Below are 24,995 nucleotides of genomic sequence, written 5' to 3' on the forward strand. Positions count from 1 at the left end.
AAGGAAGGATGCCGCACTGCATCAGCGGGGTGCCATGGGGTCTGCTCAGGCCCCAGAAGGTAGAGCAGCTGAAGGGAGGCCACTGCTACACTTAAACCCACTTAAATCCATTTAAGCCCAGCCAAGCTCCGGAACATCTGCTAGCCACATGCTCTTTCCATGGCATAATAACAGAGCAAGAACAAGTGAATGGATGAACATGACATCAAAAAATTGTCATATGATAGGAAGTGATAGCACTGACTATGCATTTATCTGGCTTTTGTATTTATAAGGAATGAATACAGATCTCAAATTTGAAATAAAAAATTATACCTACTTTTGAACACTTCCGGATAAATCTTATTGGAAAATATCGGCTATTTCAGGGGAAAATATTCAAAACCTAGATCCGTTGGCAGCTATTTACCTATGTGAATCAGGATTTTTAAAATACTTAGAAGAGCTACATAAAATGAGTCCTGAGGCTAACACACGACTGCAATGTGTGATACTCGGTCAAAGTGCCTCATTGTTTTCATAGACCAAGTTTAGAAATATTTAATTGAATCCTCAAATATTGCTTTTATCTTTTATAGATAGTCCTATGATTTTATTTGGAGGAATAAAAAAAAATCCATTGCCGAAACAAGAGAGAAGGAAAACCTCTCAGATACAAGACAAGAAGGACACAGGTTATGATTGGGTTCACCAATCTCCTTTCAGGTTTTATTATCTAAACTCCTCCAAGGTTTTATCTTCCAGCTGATATTCATGCTGGCCAGGCTGGCCCTGGCTGCTGTGGTCACCATCATGGCCCCTGGAATCCACAAAGAGTGTGAACAGATGGGACACCAGCAGGGCCTGGATTATCTGGGATGCTGGTCCATTTGGGCATGTTTATAAGGTTCTTTTATTTATCACTTTAAAGGTCATGCTACCAAATTAAACTTGAGCTGCTGTTTAAGAGAGAGAATCAGGGGCTCAAGCAGAGGCCCTCATTTTTGAGCCTGCTATGACTGAAGGCTGGTCTGGGTCCATTCCCTTGTGTCCTTGCTGAAGGACAGTGTGGGCTCCTTCACAGAGGGGACAGGGACAGAGAGGACAACCCAGACTTCAGATTAGGGAGATCCAAGTTCAAATCTTAGTCTCATTTTCTGGCTGTTGTCACATTCAAAATTATTTATGTTTTTCTGGGCTTTAGTTTCCTCTTTAGTAAAGTCAAGGCAAAAATAATCTCCAAAGCCTTTTGGCAGAACAGGAATCAGTGTCAATAAACTCATTATTCTTTTCATGTATACTTGCAGGTGGTTTTTGACTCAGACCCAGGCTGGGTATTTTCTTTTCTTTCTTTTTCTAGCAGATATGTTTCTCCCAGCACATGAAGAGAGAGGTTTGGTCTGCAAGTTGCTGAGCTCAGTTTGCTACTGGGCCTGTCTATGCAGATCTTACATTTCCATTCTCTGTTGCTAACCTCAGGAGCTGCTAAGAAAGGTCACACTTCGTCTTTGCTCATTTAAGTCTCATCAGTGTCCTGTCCACTTACCGAGCAAACCTGGCTTCCTGGAGGGAACTGAGCAGCCAAGGCTCTGAGTTAAGCTCTGTGTCTGGGGCTTGAGAGGTAAGGTAGCAGAGACCTGAACCCCTCAGGGGCCATGCCCTGCCTAGCAGTAAAACCACTGGCAGCCACAGGTGGTCGCTAGTGATTCCACTCAAGTCCAGTGAACAGTTTCCTTGGTCCCTGAATATGTGTCTGTTCTGGGCATAGGCCCTGAATCCGATTTCAGCTAAAATGCTATGACCCTTGCACAAGGAGATTATGGAGAACACAAACAAGAAGGAAAATATCGAATCCCTCCTATGATCATTATATATCTGTATTTTTTTTTCCTTCTGGCTTGCTTAGATTCTTCTTTATCTAACTTACAAGTACGGAAACATGATCTGAAATGTCTTATAGTCAGGAGAACCTTAGTTGAAAATGCTCAACATTTATGCCATCCTAGGTCAAGGAGGAGACACAGGCTCACAGAATACAGTTAAGAGCAGAACTGCAAGCAGCAAGGAGAATAGGGATACAGAGCAGCTGCGCCTGTGCACCTGAATACAAGAGGATGGATTCGCTGCTCCCTGTCCTTTGCTTTGCTCTGTGGGTTGACTTCCCTCCCTCTGCTTATATCCTAACTTCCCCCTGAGGCAGGGAGTATGGCTGTGAATGGCCAAGTTTGGCAATCTAAGGTGTCCTCTATTAAAAAAGAACTCTTCTCTCTAAAGTCAAGTTTGGGACTCCTCGGAGGGAACCAGTTTGGCCCAACTTGATGGGTCAGTCCACTCCGGCCGAGGGCCAGGAGCCATGTAAGAGACAGAGTTTCCACAGACATGGGAAGGGAAGGAGGGAGGAACAATCCCAGATAATAAGGGGCAAGTGGTCCTAGACACATAAAATTATAGATGCCCTCTAAGGGACTGCCCACAGTCCCCATTTTAACACATGAATCCACATCCTGCCTGCTTTCACTGTCCTTCAGTTTCGCATAAGGGTCCTCTCCGTCTGGTGCCTGGGTGGCTCAATGGGTTAATAGGCTGCGTTTGGCTCAGGTCATGATCCCGCAGTCCTGGGATGGAGCCTGATGTCCAGCTACCTGCTCAACGGGGAGTCTGCTTCTCTATCTTCCTCTGCTCCTCCCCACTTCCCATTCTCTCTCTCTCTCATTCTTTCTCAAATAAGTAAATAAAATATTTTTTAAAAAAATATAATCTTCTCTGTCATTTTAGGCTCAGCTTAAGTGATATCTTAAAACTGAACACTTGTTCCAAGCCTACATTAATCTGTCTCTTCTCAAGATTGATAATCCACACCGGAAAGTGCAGACTGTAACTGTTCACCAAGTGTATTTTTATTCATTTGGAATCGAATGGCATGCTGACAGACAGTTCTTAGATGACTGAGGGCCACCCGGCATTTCTGTGTTTAACATTTCCTGCATGGCTGAGAAAAAGTTGCTTTCACTCCCTCCTACTTCTTTGGCAGATACCGCTAGTCATCCACTGCAGTCTTTCACCTTTGAGTCTAAACTCTATCTTGGAATCCCTGGGAATATTGTCTGAAGCCACCATCACGGTGGGTACAAACACTGCAGCCTTTCTGCGAGCTCTAGGGTTTTAGGAAATAAATTATACTGTGCTCTTCCCCTTTCTGCCTGAATATTTCTGCCCCAAATATTTATATACGTGAAAGAATGTTAACCTCCCTACCACGTGTTAAGTGCTACACTTGGTGTGCTAGACTTAGTGCTAGGCTCTCACAATAATTATTTCAGCTAATCCATGAAACAACCCTGTGAGGCAGTTATCACTATCTCTAGGAAAATGAGGATCACATATTAAGCAGCTTATTTAAGATTACAGAAGTGTAAAAAGCAGGCTGTAAATCCAGGAGTGTACAAATCAAAAGCAGAAGTTCTAGGCATCAAAATTAGAAGGAATTTGTCCTTAATGGAAAAATGTTTATTGAGAAAAAGGAAAAAAGGAAGACTAACATCTGCTTATGACTCTCTTGTTCTTTTTAATGCTAGCTTTTGAAGCCACTTTGTCTCACTACTGACCACCTCCTGGTGTTTACTCTGATGTATTTACTATACATCAGGGCAGCATTTCCAAAAGGTTATTATGTGGATGGGTAGTCTGTGGAAAGAAGGGTTTTGCAGTCAAATATATTTGTGAAGTTGTGAACTTCTAATTAATTCCCCTCTTGGACAGCCTATAAGTGCATGGCGCACATTCACACACACACACACACACACACACACACACACACACGCACCCCACCACCACCACCACCACATGACACATTGAGAAATCCTGCAGTAAAGAAACCCATTTAATTTTACTTACTCCAGCATTTCTCAAACTTATTTGAACAAAGCAATCGTTTTCCAGAGAATACCATTAACATTAGGCAGAACTAGGAGTGTCGTTCCCCACTGTGTAGAGAAAATTTGGATGCGACTGTATTATGATGAGCAAAATAAGGAAATTTCTTTGTTTGATCTGCTGACACAATATTTCTTAGTGACTGATCAACAGACATCCTGGGGTGTTTGATAAAATACAAATTCCATGTCTCCCCATCTCATTTGGACTTAATCAGAATCTCTGGGGTTGTAGAGTCCAGAAATCTGCATTTTAAAAGAGTATTTCAAGTGATTTTTCCGTATTCTAAAATTTGAAGCTACTCTCCAATAAGGCTGGGTCAAATCTTAAGATTACTTTTTTTTAATTATTTTTTAAAGATTTTATTTATTTATTTGAGACAGGGAAAGAGAGAGAGAGAACACAAGCTGGGTGATGGGGCACAGGAAGAAGCAGACTCCCTGCTGAGCAGGGAGCCCCATGCAGGGCTAGATCCCAGGACTCCAAGATCATGACCTGAGCTGAAGACAGAAGCTTAACCAACTGAGCCACCCAGGCACCCCAAGATTACTTTTAATTCATTGATAACATTGGGAACTTTGCTAAGTGAACATCCACAGTCTGGTATGAATCTTTAGTTTAGGCCATTTGTGCTGGTACAAATACTCAGGTGAAGTCAACTATTTGCCTACAGAGACCTATTAAGTGGCCTTTACCTTGGAAAGCATCCCATCCAAGGGCTGGTCTCAACTTGCAAGCCCTGAAATCCAATCTTCCCAGATTACCAGGACCGTTAGTCTCCATCACTGTGAATCATGCAAGCAAATCTAACAGGACAGTAGTGTGTATTAGAATTCCATTATATATGGATTTACATCAAAAAAGTATAATTTAAAGAGGGCCTTGGTAGTTCCACCAGATTGTCCTATATGTCCTCTCCCTGCAGGAAAGTAAGCTTCACGGATTGCAAAATATTAGAATGTCAGTCAGTTAAACTTGAAATCAGAATAAGGATGGTTCCAGGATTTCTGGATTTAACGCCAGCACTCTCTGACAGAATGACTGATCCAAACCCACATTTGTGAGTGAACTTACACAGCTTTTGTTGGCCCCCAGTCTACTGCTTACACCAGATTGCTTGGATTCAGGCAATCAGGTTTTAGAGATCTATCAATAACTGGCTCTAGCATGTTCTATGATACTTGATATTAAAAGGAAAAAAAAAAGTGAAGATTCTCTCCTTTAAAAAAATTAGAAACTAAAGCCTTACTGATGATATATAATTAAAATATAAGTACACATTTGTTCAAAATATATCCTTAGTTGGAAGGTAACTTTGAACTGGTCAACAAAGCGAAAGAATACTTGACGTAGTATAGTTATATCTTACATAATATAGAGGTTTTTGACATTTTGAACTAGTAACAGTTAAAGCACTTGTCTGCCCAGGATCTTGGGAGAAATTAAAGCGAAGAGTGATAAGCTTTCCTCTCCTGATATAAGTATCTCTGAGGAAAGGTACAGAAAGGTGTACCATGGTCATACACAGCCTGTGCTGCTATGGTTGGCATTATACCCGCTCACCAGTTCTCAGTTCTGAGGCCCACACTTAATCTTTAGAGTTACCCCAGGTACAGCCCCAGGTTGCTGAACTAGGAAAAACATATATAGCTCCATGGGGACTGGCACAAGCAGAGGCTAGTCCTGTATTATGCAATATGGTGGACACTAGTCACACATGCTTATCTAAATCTAAATTTATTAAAACTAAATTAAATTAAATTAAAAATTCACTCCCTCGTCATAACATCCACACTTCAAGTTCTCATAGCTGCTAGCGATTAGGTGGAGGCAAGATAAAAGAGATCATTTCCACCACTGCACAATGTTCTGTTGGGCAGTAAAGGTCCAGTCCAATTAGTATTCAATTCATTGAAACAAACATTTATATTACATCTCCATAGGCTTCATCCATCCCTAGGGAGGGAGAGTCAGATCCACGATGGTCCTTCACTCTGACATCAGGAGTATGGGAATGCAGGGATATACGTTTGATGCCATTAATTCAGGTACAATTCAGCCTGGCATAGATGCTGTGCATCTTCAAGATAACCCATTAAGACCTATGAGATGTTTGGCTTAATTTTGAAAGGACAACACTATTCCTTTTATTTCCAAGTTGCTTGGGAGCCCATTAACTTCTAATGAAAATACTTGCTAGCTATATAATCTTGGAAAAGTCTTTTAACACCTAGAAACCTCAGTTTTCTCCTTTATAAAATGAGAATGGTTTATTTTAAACATTTTAATATAGGTCTCCATAGATTTCAACAAGACAATTAGTAAAGGATGAAACCTAGCATGGCATCCTGCCCATGGTTGAATTCTACTAAATTTAGATGATTCCAAGTATAGGATAGAAACAAGTAAGAGAAAAAATACATAGGAGAAGAAAAAAAATACATCTTCCATATATGTTTTAAATATATATATATATATATAGCTTTAGATGGCATTTGGCAAAAGTTGGAAGTAGTTCTCTATGTTAGAAAACACTAGAGAATTTGACATAGCCCAGTGAATAATAACAATGTTGTTTAAGTCTCTGCCAGGCACTTCAGAAAAGGAAAGAGAAAAAATAAAGACGTGACAGAGTATAGAATATGGATTGTATATGATTCCGAAGCTACCCTCCGGGCTCGTGGGAAACCTTTACTCTTCTTCAATGATTTCACTTGCAGATAAACAGCTGATGCAGTTACAGACACACTGGCACCCCCTCGCCTATCTTTTTTTTTTTTTTTAAATCTCACTCCTAATAGGTAAACAATGCCAATTTCACAAGCCTTCCCAACTCCAGGAGGCTGTTTAGAGCTCACTGAATCCAGGGGGTGAGCTCCCCAGATCCTATTACCAGGAGACTGGTGACATCCTTTGACAATCACCACAGACATTTTGTATGTTTTTCTAGAGCAGACTTCTATTCAGACTCGCCTTCTCTTGCAGAGCCCCCCCCCTTTTTTTCCTTAAAGCATAAGATTGTAATAAGGATAATGTGCTCACGTGCTTCCTTCCACTGTAATATTTATAGGCTACATTGCTCAAATACATTGCTATGGTTTGCTTGTCTAATTTTATGATGGCCTTGCTAAACAAAAATACTCTTGCTCGCTAGTGCTTGCAGAAGGAGCACTTAACACCACGTGAACGATGACAGCTGGCACCAGCTGCTTTTATTAGGCACTCTAGCTGTTCAAATAGAGCGATACTTGGTGTGAAACACAGTGGGAAGTTTTCAATATGAGAAAGAGGTGAAAGGCTTTAATTCCCAAATCTTGGACAACCGTTTCCAGGGTTTGCGATGTGAATATTAAAGGTGATTGACTTCATTCCATCTTTGAGAAGGTACTACATCCAACTCCAAGAGAAGTGCTGAGTTCTGTCCGTTACACACGCAGTTCATCCCATTACCCACGGCAGATGCTGTGAAGGTTCAGTTTATTCAACTATGATCGCAAAGCACATGCTCTCAACAGAAGGCAGAAGTAAGCATCTAGAACTTTCTCTGGGAAGGCAAGATACAGGTACAAAACAGGTAACAGTCATGAGTGGTGGGTACGTGAAAGAGAAACAAAAGTGCTAGAGACAGCCACATAAGGAAACAGTTTTGTGAACATCAGGCATAGTCAGGGAGACTTTACCGAGTAGGTGGGATCCAAAGGAGTCTTGGAAAGATGGGCAGAATTTGGGCAAAAGGAGTGTGGAAGGGAACTCCAGCCAAGTGCCTGGGGGGTGGAATGAGATCTGCTGCTATGGGGCAGGGAGTATGTCAACTTTGGGAATGCCCCTCCACTGCTATTTTCACTTCTTTTGCCTGACAAAATGTAGCTCGGATGTAACTTCATGTACCTCGGCGCCACCAGCGTCCCTGTGTACAATGTCTGCTATTCTGTCTGGCTTTCTTGCTCTTGAACTTCCTGCAGGCAGATATCATATGTACCGTGGAACACAGCAGATGCTTGGTAAACGCACATAGATGGAATGATGTATTAATATAGGAGGTAAGGGGAATAGGAAGGAAAAGGGAGGAGAGGTCAAGGGAGACCTCAAAAGGCCAGCAGGGGGATGTGCACGTTTGTGTTGAATACCTCACTCAATCCAGTGCCAGAGGGCGTGTGCCATGCATGCGCAGAATTTGAATTTCGCCACAGCGAGATTTGCAATAAAATCTATATTTCTGGAAGCAAGAGAGAGGTACAGGCAAATTGCCACTAAGAGAATAGTTCTCTGCTATTTTATTTCCCTATCTCAAAAGTGGCTCTACATTTAGGATAATTCTATCAAGAAAAGTTGTGTTACGAATTCACTATGATGTGGAGAATGAAGTGGTTGCAAATGGGAAATTTAATGCAGCCAGGAACTCGTCCATAGAGCCTCTTCTCATGGGTCCCCATACGATCATGCAAAATGTGGATTCCAGGAAAAGACATCATGGCATTACAGCTTTTAGAACTGTGAGGATTCGCCCTGCTCTCTATCAATGCCTGCCTCCCCTCTTCTTCTCAGATGTCTCAGATGTTGAAGAATTATTTAATATCACTGGAAACAATAGTAATTTGTGTTTCTCTCCTTACTATTTGCTCAAGTACCTGCCAACCACATGTTCTCATTTCCCCCTCCGTGTGTGGATCTTCTCACCAGAACCCCACAGTTGCAGCTTAGCATGAGTAAGCATGGTAATTGGAATGACCTTTAAAATGCATATGCCTCCTGTCACGTTCAGATTCTAGGGCTTTACCAAACTGCCGGCTGAAATATCATTCCCACCTTTATACTGGTGTTTATTTTGGATGGGAAGACATGGATTTTTTTGTTTTTTGTTGTTTTGTTTTCTATTTTGCTAAGCATAGGGGCAGCCTATATGATATTAGGAATGTTTTACTACAAAGTAAAGGTAAACCCTTTAGCCATGGCAGCCAAGACAGCCTATGTGGGGGCCGGGGTGAATTAAGGGGATGTTACTATGACTGGCAGACAGAGGAATTCCCAGCACACTCACATTTGGGGACAATTTAAGGTATTTGTTTTCAGTTTAAAAACCCATTTAAGAAGTTTCTTCCCACTAAAGAAAGCAGAATTTTCCACTCCTTATAACCTAGTTCCCACAGCAAACAGTGATTTCAGCAGAGGACACACAGGGAGGACACTGAAACCAGAATCACCAGCCAGAGGTTTGTAAAAGGCATTGGAAAGGGCAAACGTCTGAGAAAAGTCACTGATCCAGGTTGGTTCTGTTTGCGGAGTCTGAGGACAATGACACCCACTTCTCCCTTTCCTAACACATGGCCCCTAACCCTTTAAAAACCAGCTTTCCTCTTAGTCTCTCCTAGCACTCTGTGTATTCACTTCATGCCAATCCTCATATTTGGGAGCACATATGAATGCGTCCAAGATTATTTGGTCAATCTGTATCTCTCCATGGAGCTTTCTGAAGTCAGGGTTCATCTACTCAGTTCAGCACTTAAGTACAAACTCAGCTCTGACCCAGCACCTGGTCCAGCAGAGATGTTCCAAATACAAGATTTGAATGAATGAAGGAAGGAATGAATGAATGAATAAATGAATGAATGAAGAGTGTATGAATGACTCACAATAGTAACAAACAGACTCTTGATCCAAGGACACCGAGAAGACCACAGCAGGAGAAAAACCAACTGTCTGTCGTGTACACCCTTGGATATCCAGGGAGGAAAAGATGCACCTGGCACATAGTAAGAACTCTGAAAAGATTTGCTGAATGAATGTGTGGATCCCACAGGAAGATCAGCAGAGCATGGACAGTTCCTTAGAAGCAGGAACAAGAAGTACACCAGGACTTTCTGGATAGTGTCAGATTTTGTGTACTGTGGGTGTAAACGCCTGTGCATGTCTGTGCACATGCAAATGCCGAAGCCGAGACCTCCATTTCTCATTTCAGAGTGGGAGTTTCTGTAATTCTCAACAAAATTATTCGGTCAAAGCTGTCAAAGCTGCTTAACAGCATCTGGGATTACTTTAATATTGAAAGCAGGGATAGCCCCTTACCTAATTATTATAGTGAAAATTGTGTTTTTCAGTATGGATAAAAGCAGGGAGCAAGATGATAGTGACATTTTTATCATTAATAAAGTTAATGATATTCTGGACACATTGTGTATTGCACAAGGTAGCGACTATAAAGTTTGATGTGTCCATATCCTCCTGTATAACTATCTGCTTTAGGTATGTAATGCTTCCCTTTGCATTTTCCAGGTGTTGAGATAATCTTCTGCTCGGTCCACAGTATATCCCAATGTTAGGAGTGAGAGACCCTAGTAAATCATGTCGAAGTGATCTGTTGAAGATGAAGCCAAACCTGGAGGGAAGATTTCAAATCTGTAACTTGAACCAAGTGAAAACATTAATCACTTGTCCAAAAAATAAAATAGGTTATGTATGTAGGTAAATTATTCAGAAAAGTGTCATCTTCTTCTGCCTATATATGGGTCTTCTAAAACCTGGCCTGCTGAGATACATACAAACCCATTCATTTCTGTCTCTCTTGCTTTTAACTTTAAGAACTTTTATCTTCCTTCTCTCAGTCAGTCCTTGCCACAAGTCCAAGAGGGAGGCAGTAATAATATCACGTTGTTCTCATTTAACCCCCTACGGTGATAAAATGCAGCCGTTGTCCCCATATGACCATGGAGGAAGCTGAGATAGGAAGAGGTTCAGTGACTGGTTGTGTCCGAAGTCAGGCTTAATGTAAACAGGTTTAATGTAAAGGGCTTTACCACCTTGAAAGCCTAAGTTTGATTCTGTCGTGAGGTAAATTCTTTAATTTATGTAAAAGTGGGTTTTCCTCATCTGCTGACCAGGAAAGCCAAAGTTCCCTTTTGTGGCGGTTACAGCAATGGCATATCATCATGCTGACCATGCATGTTACATAGGCAGCGGGGGCGGGGCGGGGAGCAAACCCAGCCTTCGGAAGTCCAGGTCACAGTAAAACCCAGGAGGCCAGATTCCAGTTCTGGGAACTTCCTGTGAGATCTCTTAATGCAAGATAAAAATAGCAGAGAACTGATTTTAAATTTAGGTTTTGCTGCAGAAACAGGTGAGGGCATTTTATCGCAGGTCAGATCTGCTCTTTCCCCAACTCAAAACATATTGAACTCCTTTTCTCTTCCAACTGTGCCTATAAACAGTGTTTACAGTGAGCCACCGATGAATGCTTTTGGACTAGGGGAAAATAGTGTTAAAGGTGACAAGGGCTCTGCCTCAGTGGCCCCATGAGTGGATCAATGTAAATGAGGAAAAAAAATGAATGTGACATGGGCCACATAGAAAGGCACACTCTTTGGAGAACGAGGGAAACAGATGGAAGGCCTTTATCAGAATGTTGGGTGAGGCTAAGTGATGTAATGATTGTGTGAAGGGAGCAAGAAAGAAAAATCTCTTTCTTCTTATTAATTTAGAAATGTTTTCTGCACAGTTAAATATAAGCACTGCCTGCCAGAAGTGACTTGAGAATCTAAAATAGCCTTTTTTTTACCCCCATGTTTTGATCCAGATCAAAAGTTTGCCTTGGTTTCTATGTCATCTAAAACATCTGAATTTCTTAGCCAGTATATCTCGGGAGAGATGCTCCAAGCACTTCCTGATTTGGGAAGACATTTTCTTACTGCTATCTGAAGGTGCACACCTCACCTTAACCTCTAACTATAGCTCTTGGAACGAATCCTTCATCTTCGGAAGTACTTGCAATAGTTCACCCAGCTCACTGTTCTGGCTTTGTTTTCTTCATCAATATTTCAGATTAATGGTTGGTGAGGGAAGAGTCAGTCTCATCACCTTCAGAATGAAGTCCCACCTTTGGCTTTGTTGGTTCTCTGTGTTTTCCCATGAATCAAAGGTGCCCTGGTGCCCTTCCACATGCACAGGTAAAGAAGTACCATTTCATCAAGATAATGATCCACTTTTCTTGTAAAAACAAGCGATGGGAGAGATGAGGTTAGTAACAGAACACGGATGTACTCCTTCATGGTCACTTACTCAAATCAAAGCCAAGTTTATATCCAAAGTCCATCTTTCCCCTGACTTTCAAAGAAGTCTAACATAGGTAGTGGGGGGAGTAACTCCCATTTAATAAGCAGATGAGTAAATCAGTATTTCCTAGATTAAAGACACTTATAACAAGTCCACTTAAAATTTACTGCCTCAAGACCGTCATTCCGAGTTAGTTCTGAGGCTCTTCCATTCCCTAACCAGCCCAAAGACACAGAGGTGGAGGCTTTAGCTCTCTGAGCATCAGCGTGCTTGTCACAAGGCTGAGACAATAAGCTGCTAGGATGACAACCCATCAGGCATCTGTGCTGGGCCATCCATTGTGGCCCACACCCCTTCTCTTCCTGCACTAATACAACCCGCTTCATGACTAGGACACGGTGCAAGCACATCATTCTCCACTTTGTAATCCTGCTGAAGAATGTAGGATCCCTCCTAACTGTAAAGTTCGAAGTGGTCAACTGCAAGGACAGGCCAAACCTCATCAACCTGACTCTTGGTTTGTAGCCAGGCTCTGCCACGTACTTGCTGTGTGAACTTGGACAAGTTACTTAGTGCCACTGTGTCTCAATCCCGTTCTGTACAACAGTTAATAATATCACCTATTTCATAGGGTTGTTGTGAGGATATCACACACACACACAATGTCCTGGCACACAGGACACAGCACTTTTTAGGATTAGCTATTAATATGGCCTATAATTCAGATTTTAAACTCTTCTGTTTGTTCCAAGTTCCCTATGACCTTGATTTCAAGTTCTGTTTTACCCATTGATGCCAGTGCAGCTTTTCCAATGCAGACAAACAAATACCCAGCACCTCACCCATTCTCAGTCCCAGCATCATGCACTCCACCCCACCTGAAACAGTCCTGCTTGACTTCCCTAGACCCACATCAAGTACTTGAAATCTTTTTTCCTCAGTGATTTCCCTTGACTTGTTCTGAATACCTGAGCACATCTTTCCTCTTTCTGTGGCTTTCAGCAATAAGCCCTCCACCTCTCTATGGATTGAAGAATCAACAAAATCTGGATTTGGGTCCTGGCTCCATCAAATACCAAAAATGTGACCCCAGGCAGCTTACTGAACCTTCCTAAGCAGGGGTGGTTTTATCCCTATAAGAACAATAATAGAGCAACCCCATTATTCTCAAATCTGAATGTGCATCAGAATCTCCTGGGGAGGGGACACTTGTTAAAACTCAGGTTGCTCCCCTTCCTCCATTTTCTGATCCAGAAGGTATGGGCTGGGACCTGAGAATATGCATATCTAACAAGTTGACAGGTGCTGGTCTGGGAGCCAGGTTTTGAGAACCACTCTGTGGACTGCAGGACTGCAGAAAGAATTAAACAAAATCATATTTAGAGAATGTTTGCTCAATAACTATTACATAAATTATAACCTTTCTTTTCCTCCATGAAATCGACTAAGATGATAAATAAAAACAGCAGAAGTGCTCTTGTTTTGATGTTGGCTCCATCCCATGAGTTAAAGGAGAACACCATATTGTAGCATTTCTCACTTTAGAGTTAGAAGCTCAGATTGTGTGGGCATTGGCCTTACAATGGCTTTTCTGGCACCCAATGGAAAGGCTTTCAATTTTAGAGAAGAACTAAAACATATGCATTACCATGTAATGTAATCTTTTTATATAGCCTACTGTTTTTAACAGACTCCCACACACAGAGTGGGTTTTTAGCATAAGTCTGTTTATGGGAGGTCATCCAAAATAATGCTTCTCCACCCTCAGTGTTTACAACACTCCAAACTCTGAACCAAGAAGGTAAGAATCTTGACCGGAGAGTTTAGCAGATGCTTTTCTAAACGAATGTGTGTTGGGGGAAAAGGAAGTGGTTATGGAGTGAGAAGCTACATTTCATAACTTATCTGGCTGCAGGACATTTAAAGCAGCATTTCACATGTGATTCACTCATTGGAACAAGCAAATTGTTTCGTTTTTAAACGGGTCAAAGCAAAAAAGTCTCCACAGGATGCAATAGCAAAGACCCAACTTCCATATCTGGCTTTGCCACACTCAGCTTAGATTTCCATTTGCTTCTTTGCAAAACCACAGCTGGATGATCTTTGAGGACAGTTCCTCAATACCATCACTCTGTGAGGAAGGGAGTCAGGAAATGGGACACATGATCATGGGACCCTTTGCCAGGCACCAGAAGACCAGCTGAAATCAGTCCCTATCAATCTTCATAAAGGCTGGAGCAATATTTTTTGGTGGGTGAAGTCACTCTCCTTAGAATGGTACCACCACCACCCGCAGGGTGTGAGGCTTAGTAGAGGGAGAAAGATTGGAGCTATAACTTTCAGTAGGGCCAGCAAGTCAACTGTGCTCCAGATAACACAAAAACAACTTATGCCTGGCATAACTTGTGAGTCTTAGAGTGGCAGCTGCACCCACTCTAAGACCCACACTCCCTCCACACAAAAATATCCCTTTGCTCAGGCACTGCTGAGGATCTGACTATTTTCATTTATATTCCCAAAAGTTTTGTTTGTAATGGGAAGCAGAGGAGAAGCTGAGTGACAAAAGCCAGGGAAACCTGGAGAGAGATGGAATTCAATTGTGCCTACCCCCCAACAGTGTCTCATGGACTGATTTCAACACCCCTTTGGATATAGACATTGAGACAGCTGCTAAAACTCTTCAGAGACCCTGTGAGATTCTGATCAGAAGGGCAGCTGCTTGGAGGCATGGTGGGGCAGGAGCCATCCCTCTCCACCACCTACACCATTTTTGTACAGAATCTGCACAGTCCCTTGACTTCCAGGATCGGAGGTTTTAGGGGAGTAGTACTCAAAGTATGCTCCCAGGACCAGCCCACCAACACCCTGGAATTAATTAGAAATGCAGATCCCCTGTCCCACCACAGTAAAATCAGAAACTCTGGGGGTAGGGCCCAGTAATTTGGCTTTTAAGAATCCCTCCTGGTGATCTGGTTAAAACATGCTGGAATTTGCCTGCAAAGTTTAAAGAGACACTCACTTCCAGGTTTATGTAAATTCAGTGTCCACAGGTACATGAATCAAGAAATAAGGACTGCCTCAAATTCTGTGCCCTTGGCATATTGATCACATGCTTTCTTATCTTATCCAGGCCCTGAGAACCAGTGCTTTAGGAGAATCCAAAGACTGCAACCTTGACACCCAAATTAATGGGCACTTTCCTAATAATGGGTGGTTGCTGGTGGCTCAGAGGAGCAGCTCCTCTGAACAGCAGGAAATCAAAGTGCAAATTCCAAGTCATTGAGCAGACTGACTTGAGGGCACATTTGAGGTATATGTATAGAGATCCACTCCAGAAGCTATGGGGATCACTTGGCCATGTCTGGCTGGAGGAACTTCAGAGGGAGACCTGAGCCTTCTCCCCTTCCCATGGAATCTAGAAAGCTAGCAAACCCTTGGCTATGGAAATTAACATGGAGAACATTTACTGAGTAGCTACTGTTTACTAGACATGCAGCTGAGCACCTGATTTCTCACACTGTCTCATTTAACTCTCATTGCAAAAATAGGTTTTATGATCTTGGTTTTGCAAAAGAAGAAACAGAAACAAAAAGGTTAAATAATATGTGTCATATCTCAAGCTGATAAGTAGTAGACTGGGAATTAAACACATTCTATCACCTCTCAAATTTGCTGCCACCTGCACTGAGATTAATGAATTCCCCTAGGTGTGACTTCCACCTGCTCCCACCTCACACAGTTACCCTGTTTGCTCCTCCAAGTTTGGCTTCACACCTTGGATCCTGTCTCCCAATCAAATTCGTGGATGTTTGGTGATTTGCGTCTCTTGCCCTGGACTTTGGACTCAGCAGGACTGGGCATGGCTTCTCCAACTGACTTGGTAGATCTTTTGATAAAAATCCTGGGGAGAGGCACTTCCTGACCCGGATGGCCAGGATTTACTTTACTTAGACCCTGCCAGAGACTGCATACCACTTTGAATGTCCCCCTTCTAAATGAAATCTCATTAGGAACCTAATTTTTTTTGTTTTTTTTTAAAGATTGTATTTATTTATTTGACAGAGAGAGAGAGACAGCCAGAGAGAGAGGGAACACAGGCGGGGGAGTGGGAGAGGAAGAAGCAGGCTCCCAGGGGAGGAAACAGATGTGGGGCTGGATCCCAGGACTCCGGGATTACGCCCTGAGCAGAAGGTAGATGCTTAACGACTGAGCCACCTAGGCGCCCAGGAACCTAATGTTTACAAAGAATTTAATATATTGATTATCCCTGAAAACTTTTATATGTTAGGCAGAGGATGGGGTTGCTTGTGTAGGAGCCACAGACACACAATGACTGCTGTTTCCAGGCCAGTACCTATTGGGTGGAAGTGTTCAGCTCTGAGCCACAACTTCAATCCTGTGACCGTGGAAAGAGGGACATACGTCTCCAGGTCTTAGTTTACCCTTTTTTAAAAATGGGAACACTGATAGTATTGTACTACCAGGGCTTCTGCAGCTCTTGCCATATCTTACGCTCCCCAAATATATATTTACAGGACTGCTTCACTCATTCACTCAATGCCTATCTCTGAGGTTAAGGACCTGAGGGCATGATAAAATTCTTCATGGAATGAAGCATTTATTGAGGGTGACCTTGCTCTATGTAATTTAGAGTATCATGTCTTACCAAGACAGTTGCAAGAGATAGGTTAAGATCTTGAAGAACAGGGGACTAGGGTGTGGAAAATGTGAGTTTGAAGATCCAGCCCACAGAGGAGGGACAGTAGATGAACATCATATTTTAGAGGTTTAGAAAGACTATTGAAAGTGCGTGGGGTCTACTAGGAATGCCCTGTCTTGTCCCGAATGTGATTCCTAAAAGGGTGCTCTACCTCCTTCTCCTAACTCACCCTTGGACGGCCAGGTACTGGGAAGTTCCGCAGATGGAGCCTCCTAAAGCCAGCCCTCTTTGCTGTCAGACTGGAGCCAAGCCAATTACTCCACTTCCTTTCTTGCCTGAGACCAGAAGACTTGGTAATTTGCCCATCATTGAAATGCAAATTGTTAGTTTAGATTCCTTAATCCCTGAGAAGGGATCCTCCCAGCTATTACCAGCATTGCCTCATACATAGCTGGTTTGTGAATTAACTCAGGCTGGGCAGCAGAGGCACCACTTCAAATGCAACCTGCTTTAGGGACCCCCACTAGAGGAAGCCCTTCAAATTTTGGAATGTTTGTGCCTCTTCTGTGAATGCTACCTTGGTTTTCCCATAGTGACTGGTACTGAGAGCCTTAAAGGACACTGAGAGGGCAGGGTCCCTCTGGCCAGCCAGGTCCGCTCACTCTGAGGGAGACAGAGGGGTGGGGCAGGCAGGGAGAAGCAGGCAACCACCTAGAGGCCGGGAAGGAGGCTTTTGGTCTCTACAGCCTAAGAGGAAGGGGCAGAGAATTGAGTCTGGGAGAGAAGAGACTCTTAGGCCATATAAAAGGCTGTTCTTCTTGGACTTTCCAGAATGGAGCACAGTGAAGAAAAAGAACACAGCCAGGAGAAAACACACACACGCGCGCACACACACACACAGCCAGGTTTCTCCACCCCAACCTCTTTCACCACACCCCACCCCACCCCCAAGTGGCAAGCTCCCTCTAAACAAAAACTTTGCATTTGCCCTTAAATCAAGTTCAATCGGCCAACATATTAAAAATAAAACACACAACTTAGAACCCACCTGCTTTTCTAACTCCTCCCCCTCTCCAACAAATGTTAAATATAAGGTCAAGAAACAATCAAGCAAAGCCTTTTACCACAGTATCCCCTTCTGTTAGAGGCGCTGTCTGGTAAATCAAGAAAAACGTACCATTTACTCACTAAACTAAACACAATCCCTTATTATACAATTAACCAAAACACAATTGTATGTAATATAATTATACAGAGTACAATTACACAAAAGTAATGATGCAGTATAGATGGCAATGACTTTCATGTAATCGAAAATAATGAGAGTGTCCTTGATTAGAAATTAAGGTATCATAAGAGATCCCTATTGATAAATGTTCCCTCTGTTGAACTCCACTTTGCAAAAGGCTCTGCTGGCTGATGAAGTTGGATGCTTCCCCCTTGTCGTTAATAAAGACTATAGAGGTGGCAACCATTCTGTATAGTATCTATTATTCTGAAGTCTCTAAGCTAGCACATTCTAATGAAGCACACATTTTATTACCCACTTTTCCAGCTGGTCAAACAGAAAAAAAAAATGTAGAAGAGCCAGGAAGTCTGTGTGATTTGTTGAGGATCCCATGTGTAGTGGTATTAACAGAGAAACATGCACATAAAGCTCCATCAAATTATATTGGTCATTCCAAGCATCAGAGGAGCCTACTAGCTGCAGAGCTGATTTCCGTGCTGCTCAGGAGAAGCACCTGCTACTTCTCATCATTGCTCCCCGGGACAGGGGCAGTTACCTTCCCAGCTCTGGGCTGGTTCTCTTTCAATTCATCCTTCTTACTTTGCCCTGAGTACTCTTTCTAGGAAGAAAGTCTCATACCTTCCTTTCTGAATCTCACCTAGCACATGAGGCCACATCTCACAGGCACAGAAATTTCCTCACCGTTGCTACTGGCCCCATCTCTAACCATATTCACACCATGTACTCCACCACAATGACCTTCCATCTCCACCGAGCTATATTTTATTGACTCTAAGACACTCTTCACTGTAAGACATACAATTATTTTATATGCCACTAAGAAAGAAATGTTGCTGATTGAATGATACACCATCAATTATAAAACACATCCCAATATTAGAGATTTTAAAATGAAAAATCAGCATCTTGAATTGATTAAATACTTGCCAGCCATGATTTCTCCTATTTCTCTGCCATTTCCAATACAAGAGAACCCATTCTATCCCACCACCCCCTCACCACTCCTCAACCAAGTCTTGCTTGTCCTTTAAGATCCAACTCAGCACCACTTCCTAAAAACCTTCTTGACCTCATTCTGCCCAAGGCCAGACTGAGTTGTGGCTGCCATATGTCCCACAAATAAGGGTGCACTTCTTGGGCATTTATTGCACTTTATCGTAACGACTAATTTATTTCCCGATGAGACATGAGCAGAGACCCTGTATCACCAACACGTAGGCAAGCACTTAACACATATTATTCACTCATTAGATAAATGATATTTTGACGGGGATGAGCAAAATTGTGAGAATGAAGGAAGTAAGTGCTAGAGATAAAACATGGAAACCGTGATAAACCTGGCTGAAAATTCAGAATCAGTCCTCTTTAACTTTCTGCAGCATGTCTTTGAACCTAGAAACTTTAAATATAGGAGGAGTCAGAGCCCAGAAGAAATAAAGAGAGAAACCGAGCTTCTGCTAGATTTGTGGGTTGCAGAGTATAAGTGCTGATTCTGTCTGTCTGTGGCCTGGTCTCTTCTGGGCCAAAGAAACAGTGGGTTAGCAAAGTGGCAGCAAAGTTCAGCTGCCCCAGGAGTCACTGCCCCCCCGGCACCATCTGAACCTCTGGTCTAGACCGTGAGAGCCTGACGCTCATCTGCCCTCATCAGAAAGGATGCTCACTGCGGTAGAGAATAAAATGGCTTAAGAGAGAAGTAATCCCTCCCTCTTTTATGCTTTACTCTTAACTTCAAAGTAATCAAATGTTGTTTATGCATAAAATTTTAATCCTGTCACAAATTTGTATTTTGATTTAATTTGCATATCCCATTTACTGCAAGTCAACATGAAGAGAGACTCAACTAATTTAAACCATTTTTCTCTGGGCCTGAAATCCTTTCAGAAATATTTTCCATTAGGCGACTCAATTATATCTAATGTGGCTAATGTCAGTGGATTAGAATTTTGCTTAAAGAAACTCATATTTAGAACAGTGAGAATGGGAAGGGGGTGGGAGAACAGAGAAGAGACAATAATTACCTGTCTTTGATGCTACACAAATCAATGTGTAAATCACTAAAATTCCCCAGGGAACCTTGCTGAACTGAAATGAGGTCCTTGGGCTGGTTATCAATAAAGATGAGCCTCATGCAGCCTTGGAAAGCCTTAATGGGATTTAAACATTGGGAATCGGTGAGATTGTCAGGGCACCCTGTGGGACAGAGAAAAAAAATGAAGAAGAATACTGAAATGATCAGTCATTGCTTTGGCTACCTATTGATGGAGGACCTGGAGGTCTAATTATTTCAGGGCTTTTTCATTCACAGCAGTGCACGCATTTTTGTTGTAAATCCTAGCATTCTCAGAGAAGGGACGAAACTGGTACAAAATGGGGCATACTCAATCTCTATACAGAACAGAAAACAAAATGTGTTAAAGGGAATACCAATACTATAACATTTATCTCATTCCTATTTCTTTTGGCCTATTGGTAAGCTATCCACCATTCTGTTGCGTGGTATACCTCACTCATCTCAAGAAGACAACATATTATAACTACTTGGGAATTTTGGTTCTGTCTCAAAACACACTCGAAATGCACAATTCAATTCTGAATTACACTTTCAAAGGAAATTATGCTTTGGGTAAGGATGGTGGCAGGGTAATGGTCTGGTTAATTGTTAGCATTAACAGGCTTAGTCCTGACAAAGGTACACATAGGAACATAACTGGAATTTTGAAGAGTTGCGCAAAGCAAATCCTGGCGCCAAAGGAACTAAGGGCTTAAATGCACATAGTTATACGGCTGTAATAGCACACGTGAAAGGTTAACATCATACCTTTTTAAAGAGTGCTCTTTAAAAAAAAAAAAGACTGATTTAGCATAGCTTGCAACCAGGACATATCTGCTTCTCATTAAGACAGGTACAGAGCAACATAGGTATATGAGTGCTTGTGCTCTTTATAAACTCCATCCCGATGGTTTTAATAGGTTCGGAGCATATGGGAATGCAACCTCGAAAATATGGCAATAACCCATAAATAATTGGGAATTATTTCAGCCATTTCTAATAGACAGTCACTGCTGGGTTCAGCCTAGCAGCTGGTTAACAACTCACAGGCACACTATAAAATGAGGAGAGCTGCTACAAGTTCTAATTGAAGCTGTAGAGAGAATTTATGTAACTTAACTATTATTACTCAAACTCATTTTTCACCTTCCTTAAGTTTACAGTCTACGTGTGGGGCGCTTCTTTAAATACTGTTTAAATCACAGATAAATCTTCACCTTCTAAACCCAGTGCCCCCTAAACTTGAGGAAGGCAAACATTTTCCCTTTGAGGCATTTCGGATGCCACCACTATCGAACGTTGATTTCCCCAGAAGTAAGCACACGAATGCTTCTCTCTCTTTGTTGGTGAAACACTGCATGTGATGCAAAAATTGTGCAGTCTGTGAAATGTGCCTTCGGGGCCCCCAAGACCCTTCTTCTGCAGCCTCTATGCTACATTCCCTAGCATTCCTTTGCTGTCCCAATCTAGCGAGTTGTGAACACAGGGGGTGAATCCCCGTTCTAATATTTACACAAATGATTTCATCTCAGCAAACACCAGTCTTATTATCTGTGAAATGGGGCTAAAATTGTCTACCTCACAAAGTTACCGCATGAATTAAATGAGGTAAGACCCATAAACCGTTTACAGCGAATGGAAGTTCTCCTTCTCGGAGGAATCCATTGTCCTTGCATACATGGAGAAGATTTAGAAGAAGGACAGAGGCCCTTCCCGGGGCCTTAAAATAAAACTATTGCTCTATGCTGGATGCCCCGATACATACACTACATCTGTGCAAAGCCCATTTTGTATTTCAAAGCTTAACCACATGTCATGACATGAGAGAAGTAACTTGAAAATTCTCTTTGAGAGACTGCACATTATAATTTTACACAATACTTCCCTTCAGTTTTCTAACGGAGAAAGAAGTAGTAACCTGAGAACAGGTCTAGTCCATGCCCATATTTGGAAAAGTCGAAGCCAGTTTGTCCACTCCTTGCCTGGGAAGCACTGGGCTATACACTTAAACCCTGACCTTACTGAAGTTTTCCAGCAATTTGGCCTTGCTTCCCCATGTCCTAGATAAGGAAGTTCAGGGACCATCAGTGTCTTGCTCAAGGTCAGCCAGCGATACAGAGTACTCTCAGAGATGTTTCTCTGATGGAAAAAGGTGACTAGGAAATTAGATACTAATATTTTTAATGAAAGAAATGACTCAGAAAACTAAATACAAATGCACGTGCATCCATAAAAATGTAGTGAACTCCTAATCATGTATTTTTCATCCTTTCCAGTTTGCCCTGTGTTTTCATCATTGGGAAGGTCCCTAGGATTCATCCCTAGGGATGTTGGGAAGGAAGGAACAGACAGGGGATTCAGACAGTAAAGCAGCAGAGGAATAGCCCAGATAGCTGAGCATGCGGGTTATGTCTTCCCACCTGGATTTTTCCTTTTTCACGTACTGCTGACTGTTGGTACATATTCTCCAAGTTTTCAGCTGACTTTCTCCCTCCCAATGTGATCACAGAGCTTGGCATGGCTACAAAAATCTCCTTTGGACATGTTATGTAACACGGGCTCTTATAGCTAAAGTTTTTTTTTTCTTTTTCTTTTTTTTTTTCCCCTCTGTACTGACCTAGATAGTTTATATTTGCACAGCTGTCAGAGACTGCTTCTCATTATTTTGTACTTGGGAGTGGGTACCCGTGTGTGTGTGTGCAGGTGTGTGCACGTGTGAATGGTCTAATTGATAAAAAAAAATCATCAGGGTGAAATAATTGTTCACTGCATTCGCCCTCCCTCCTTTATTTTCAAAAGCTGGGGAATTTACCTCCAAAGTAGTAGCTATTTCCAGAATAAATCTGCACGCGGGTGGTGTCCTGGGCCGGGGATACTGCATCATTATCCAGAGAGAGAGTGATTCGGTCCCTTCTGGCGTTGATGCTAACTGAATGCCACAAGCCATCATTCAAGCTGTTGCCTGCAAAAGAAACAGGAAAGGCAAGCATAGGGATGATTGAGTGGGGAGGTCTGGAGCAAGAGGGGCTCATCCTCCTTACCTGCTGCGCTCCCCCTGCATCCTCAGCACACTCCCCATGTCTCCCAGTGCTTAAACCACAACCCCAGCATTTCCATAAACTTCACCTTTCCTCCTCTGTTTACCACCTTAATTCTATTATTTTCAAAGTGGCTGAACCACATCTGATACCTTTGGTGTCAAAACAAAAGGGAAAGCACACATTTGTTTGTGTACTACAACCAAAGGCCTGGCCATATGAATTGACCTCTTGATATAAATTTGGAGTAAAAGGTTGAAAGAAAGAAAAAAAACTTCAAAATGTCCATGGTGATTTCATCTCTGGGTGGTTGGGTTAAGGCGACTTTAGTTTTCTCACAGTTTTCCACAAATGCCTTATCTGCCTTTTTTAGGGAAAAGTAAACTGCTTTTAAAGGCAAAAGTAGATGAAGAATGCTAAATTCTAATGACGTGCCAGGCAGAGGCAGCCTCCCATCTAAGAGAAGTAAGAGACTAGCTCAATCCCAACATTTTTCCTTAATTAATTAGGTGACACTGGCTGAATTACCTACCTTCCCTGAACTCTGGCTTTATCATCTGCAAAGATCATAATTCCAACTCTGTGTCATCATTGAAAGGATCAATTGAGATCAGGCAGGGAAGTTCCTAGGACAGTTGCAGGCATAGTAGGTATTTTTTGTTTTGTTTTGTTTTGTTTTGTTTTAGAATTTATTTATTTATTTATTTATTTATTTATTTATTTATTTATGAGAAAGAGAGAGAGCTTAGAGGGGCAGAAAGGGAGGGAGAAAAAAATCTGAAGCAGAGTCCTTACTGAGCACGGAACCCGATGTGAGGCTCTGATCCCATGCCCTGAGATCATGACCTGAGCTGAACCCGAGAGTTGGATGCTTAACCGACTGAGCCACCCAGGTGCCCCGTAATAGGTGTTTATCACATGTTAATTCCTCCCTTGTTTTCATGCCCCAGATGTCTTTGGTGCATACTACCCTGCTGGCCTATCTGATTGAGAAAACTGATCTGGGAATTAATAATGAAGATTGGGACTATTTCCTTCTACAAAGTGTATCATCATTAAGACTGTCAGTGCCAAGTGCTTGCTGAAGGAAACACAGTCTAATTCACCAGTCCAGTCCCAAAGATGTGTCTGTGACAAAAGCACATTGCCACACATGTTTTCACTCAGTAGACATCTGTTGTGCCCTGCTATGTGTTGAGTGGCCTTCCTACTCTTATTGCCTCAGTTTTCTTCCCTCCAAAATGGGGGAAATGATTGTACTTATACGCCATTGTGAGAATTATACAGTAGTTAATACAGTAGTGCATGTAGAACAGTTCATGTCACGTCATAAGTAGACAATGATGTTAGCTAAAACAAATGGACAGAATAACAACTGCAAAATGGCCCCTCCCATCTGGAAGTGTGGAGAGAAACATCACATGGTGTCTATAGTCTCTTGTTAAATGGAAGAGATGTATGGAATAAGGATTAGAATACTGTCCTTTGATGGGGCGCCTGGGTGGCTCAGTCGTTGAACGTCTGCCTTCGGCTCAGGGTGTGATCCCGGGGTCCTGGGATTAAGCCCCATGTTGGGCTCCTCCGCTGGGAGCCTGCTTCTCCCTCTCCCACTCCCCCTGCTTGTGTTCCCTCCCTCGCTGGCTGTCTCTCTCTCGGTCAATAAATAAATAAAATCTTTAAAAAAAATACTGTCCTTTGAGTTCAGGGTAGTGGGATAAACCACGAAACAAGCAAAGAACAACACTTGCAATTTTGGGTGGTGCAGTAATAAGGGAGCAGAGAAGAAAGAAAGCGTAAGTAATGGGCATGTGAGGATCCCAAAAAGACTTCACAGAAGAGATGGTGACAGTTCAGGGAAGTTCTGAAAAATACACAAGAACTCTCTACTCATACAGCAAGAGAACAGGAGACAGAGAGACTGTACAAAAAAATAAAGGTCTAGAATGAGAAACAGAAGACAACGATAGGTAGGCATGTGAGAAAGGATCAAATCACCCAGGGGCCTGGCATGCCAAACTAAGGAATGGGTTTCCACAATTTCCT

The 24,995-nt window shown here is 42.3% G+C and overlaps 1 protein-coding gene across 1 annotated transcript in view; it reads right to left on the bottom strand.

The window, feature by feature from the left end:
* Nucleotides 1-24,995, bottom strand: part of CNTNAP5 (contactin associated protein family member 5) — an 820,239-nt gene that overhangs the window by 350,809 nt on the left and 444,435 nt on the right. The window contains exons 9-10 of the mRNA XM_034654380.1: nt 22,727-22,876; nt 19,883-20,054 (exon numbers count right to left, since the gene is read on the bottom strand). Of these exons, the coding sequence (XP_034510271.1) occupies nt 19,883-20,054; nt 22,727-22,876 (322 nt within the window). The remainder of the gene's footprint in view (nt 1-19,882; nt 20,055-22,726; nt 22,877-24,995) is intronic.

This window comes from Ailuropoda melanoleuca, chromosome 2 (genome assembly GCF_002007445.2).
Source record: "Ailuropoda melanoleuca isolate Jingjing chromosome 2, ASM200744v2, whole genome shotgun sequence".
NCBI classification, from domain to species: domain Eukaryota; kingdom Metazoa; phylum Chordata; class Mammalia; order Carnivora; family Ursidae; genus Ailuropoda; species Ailuropoda melanoleuca.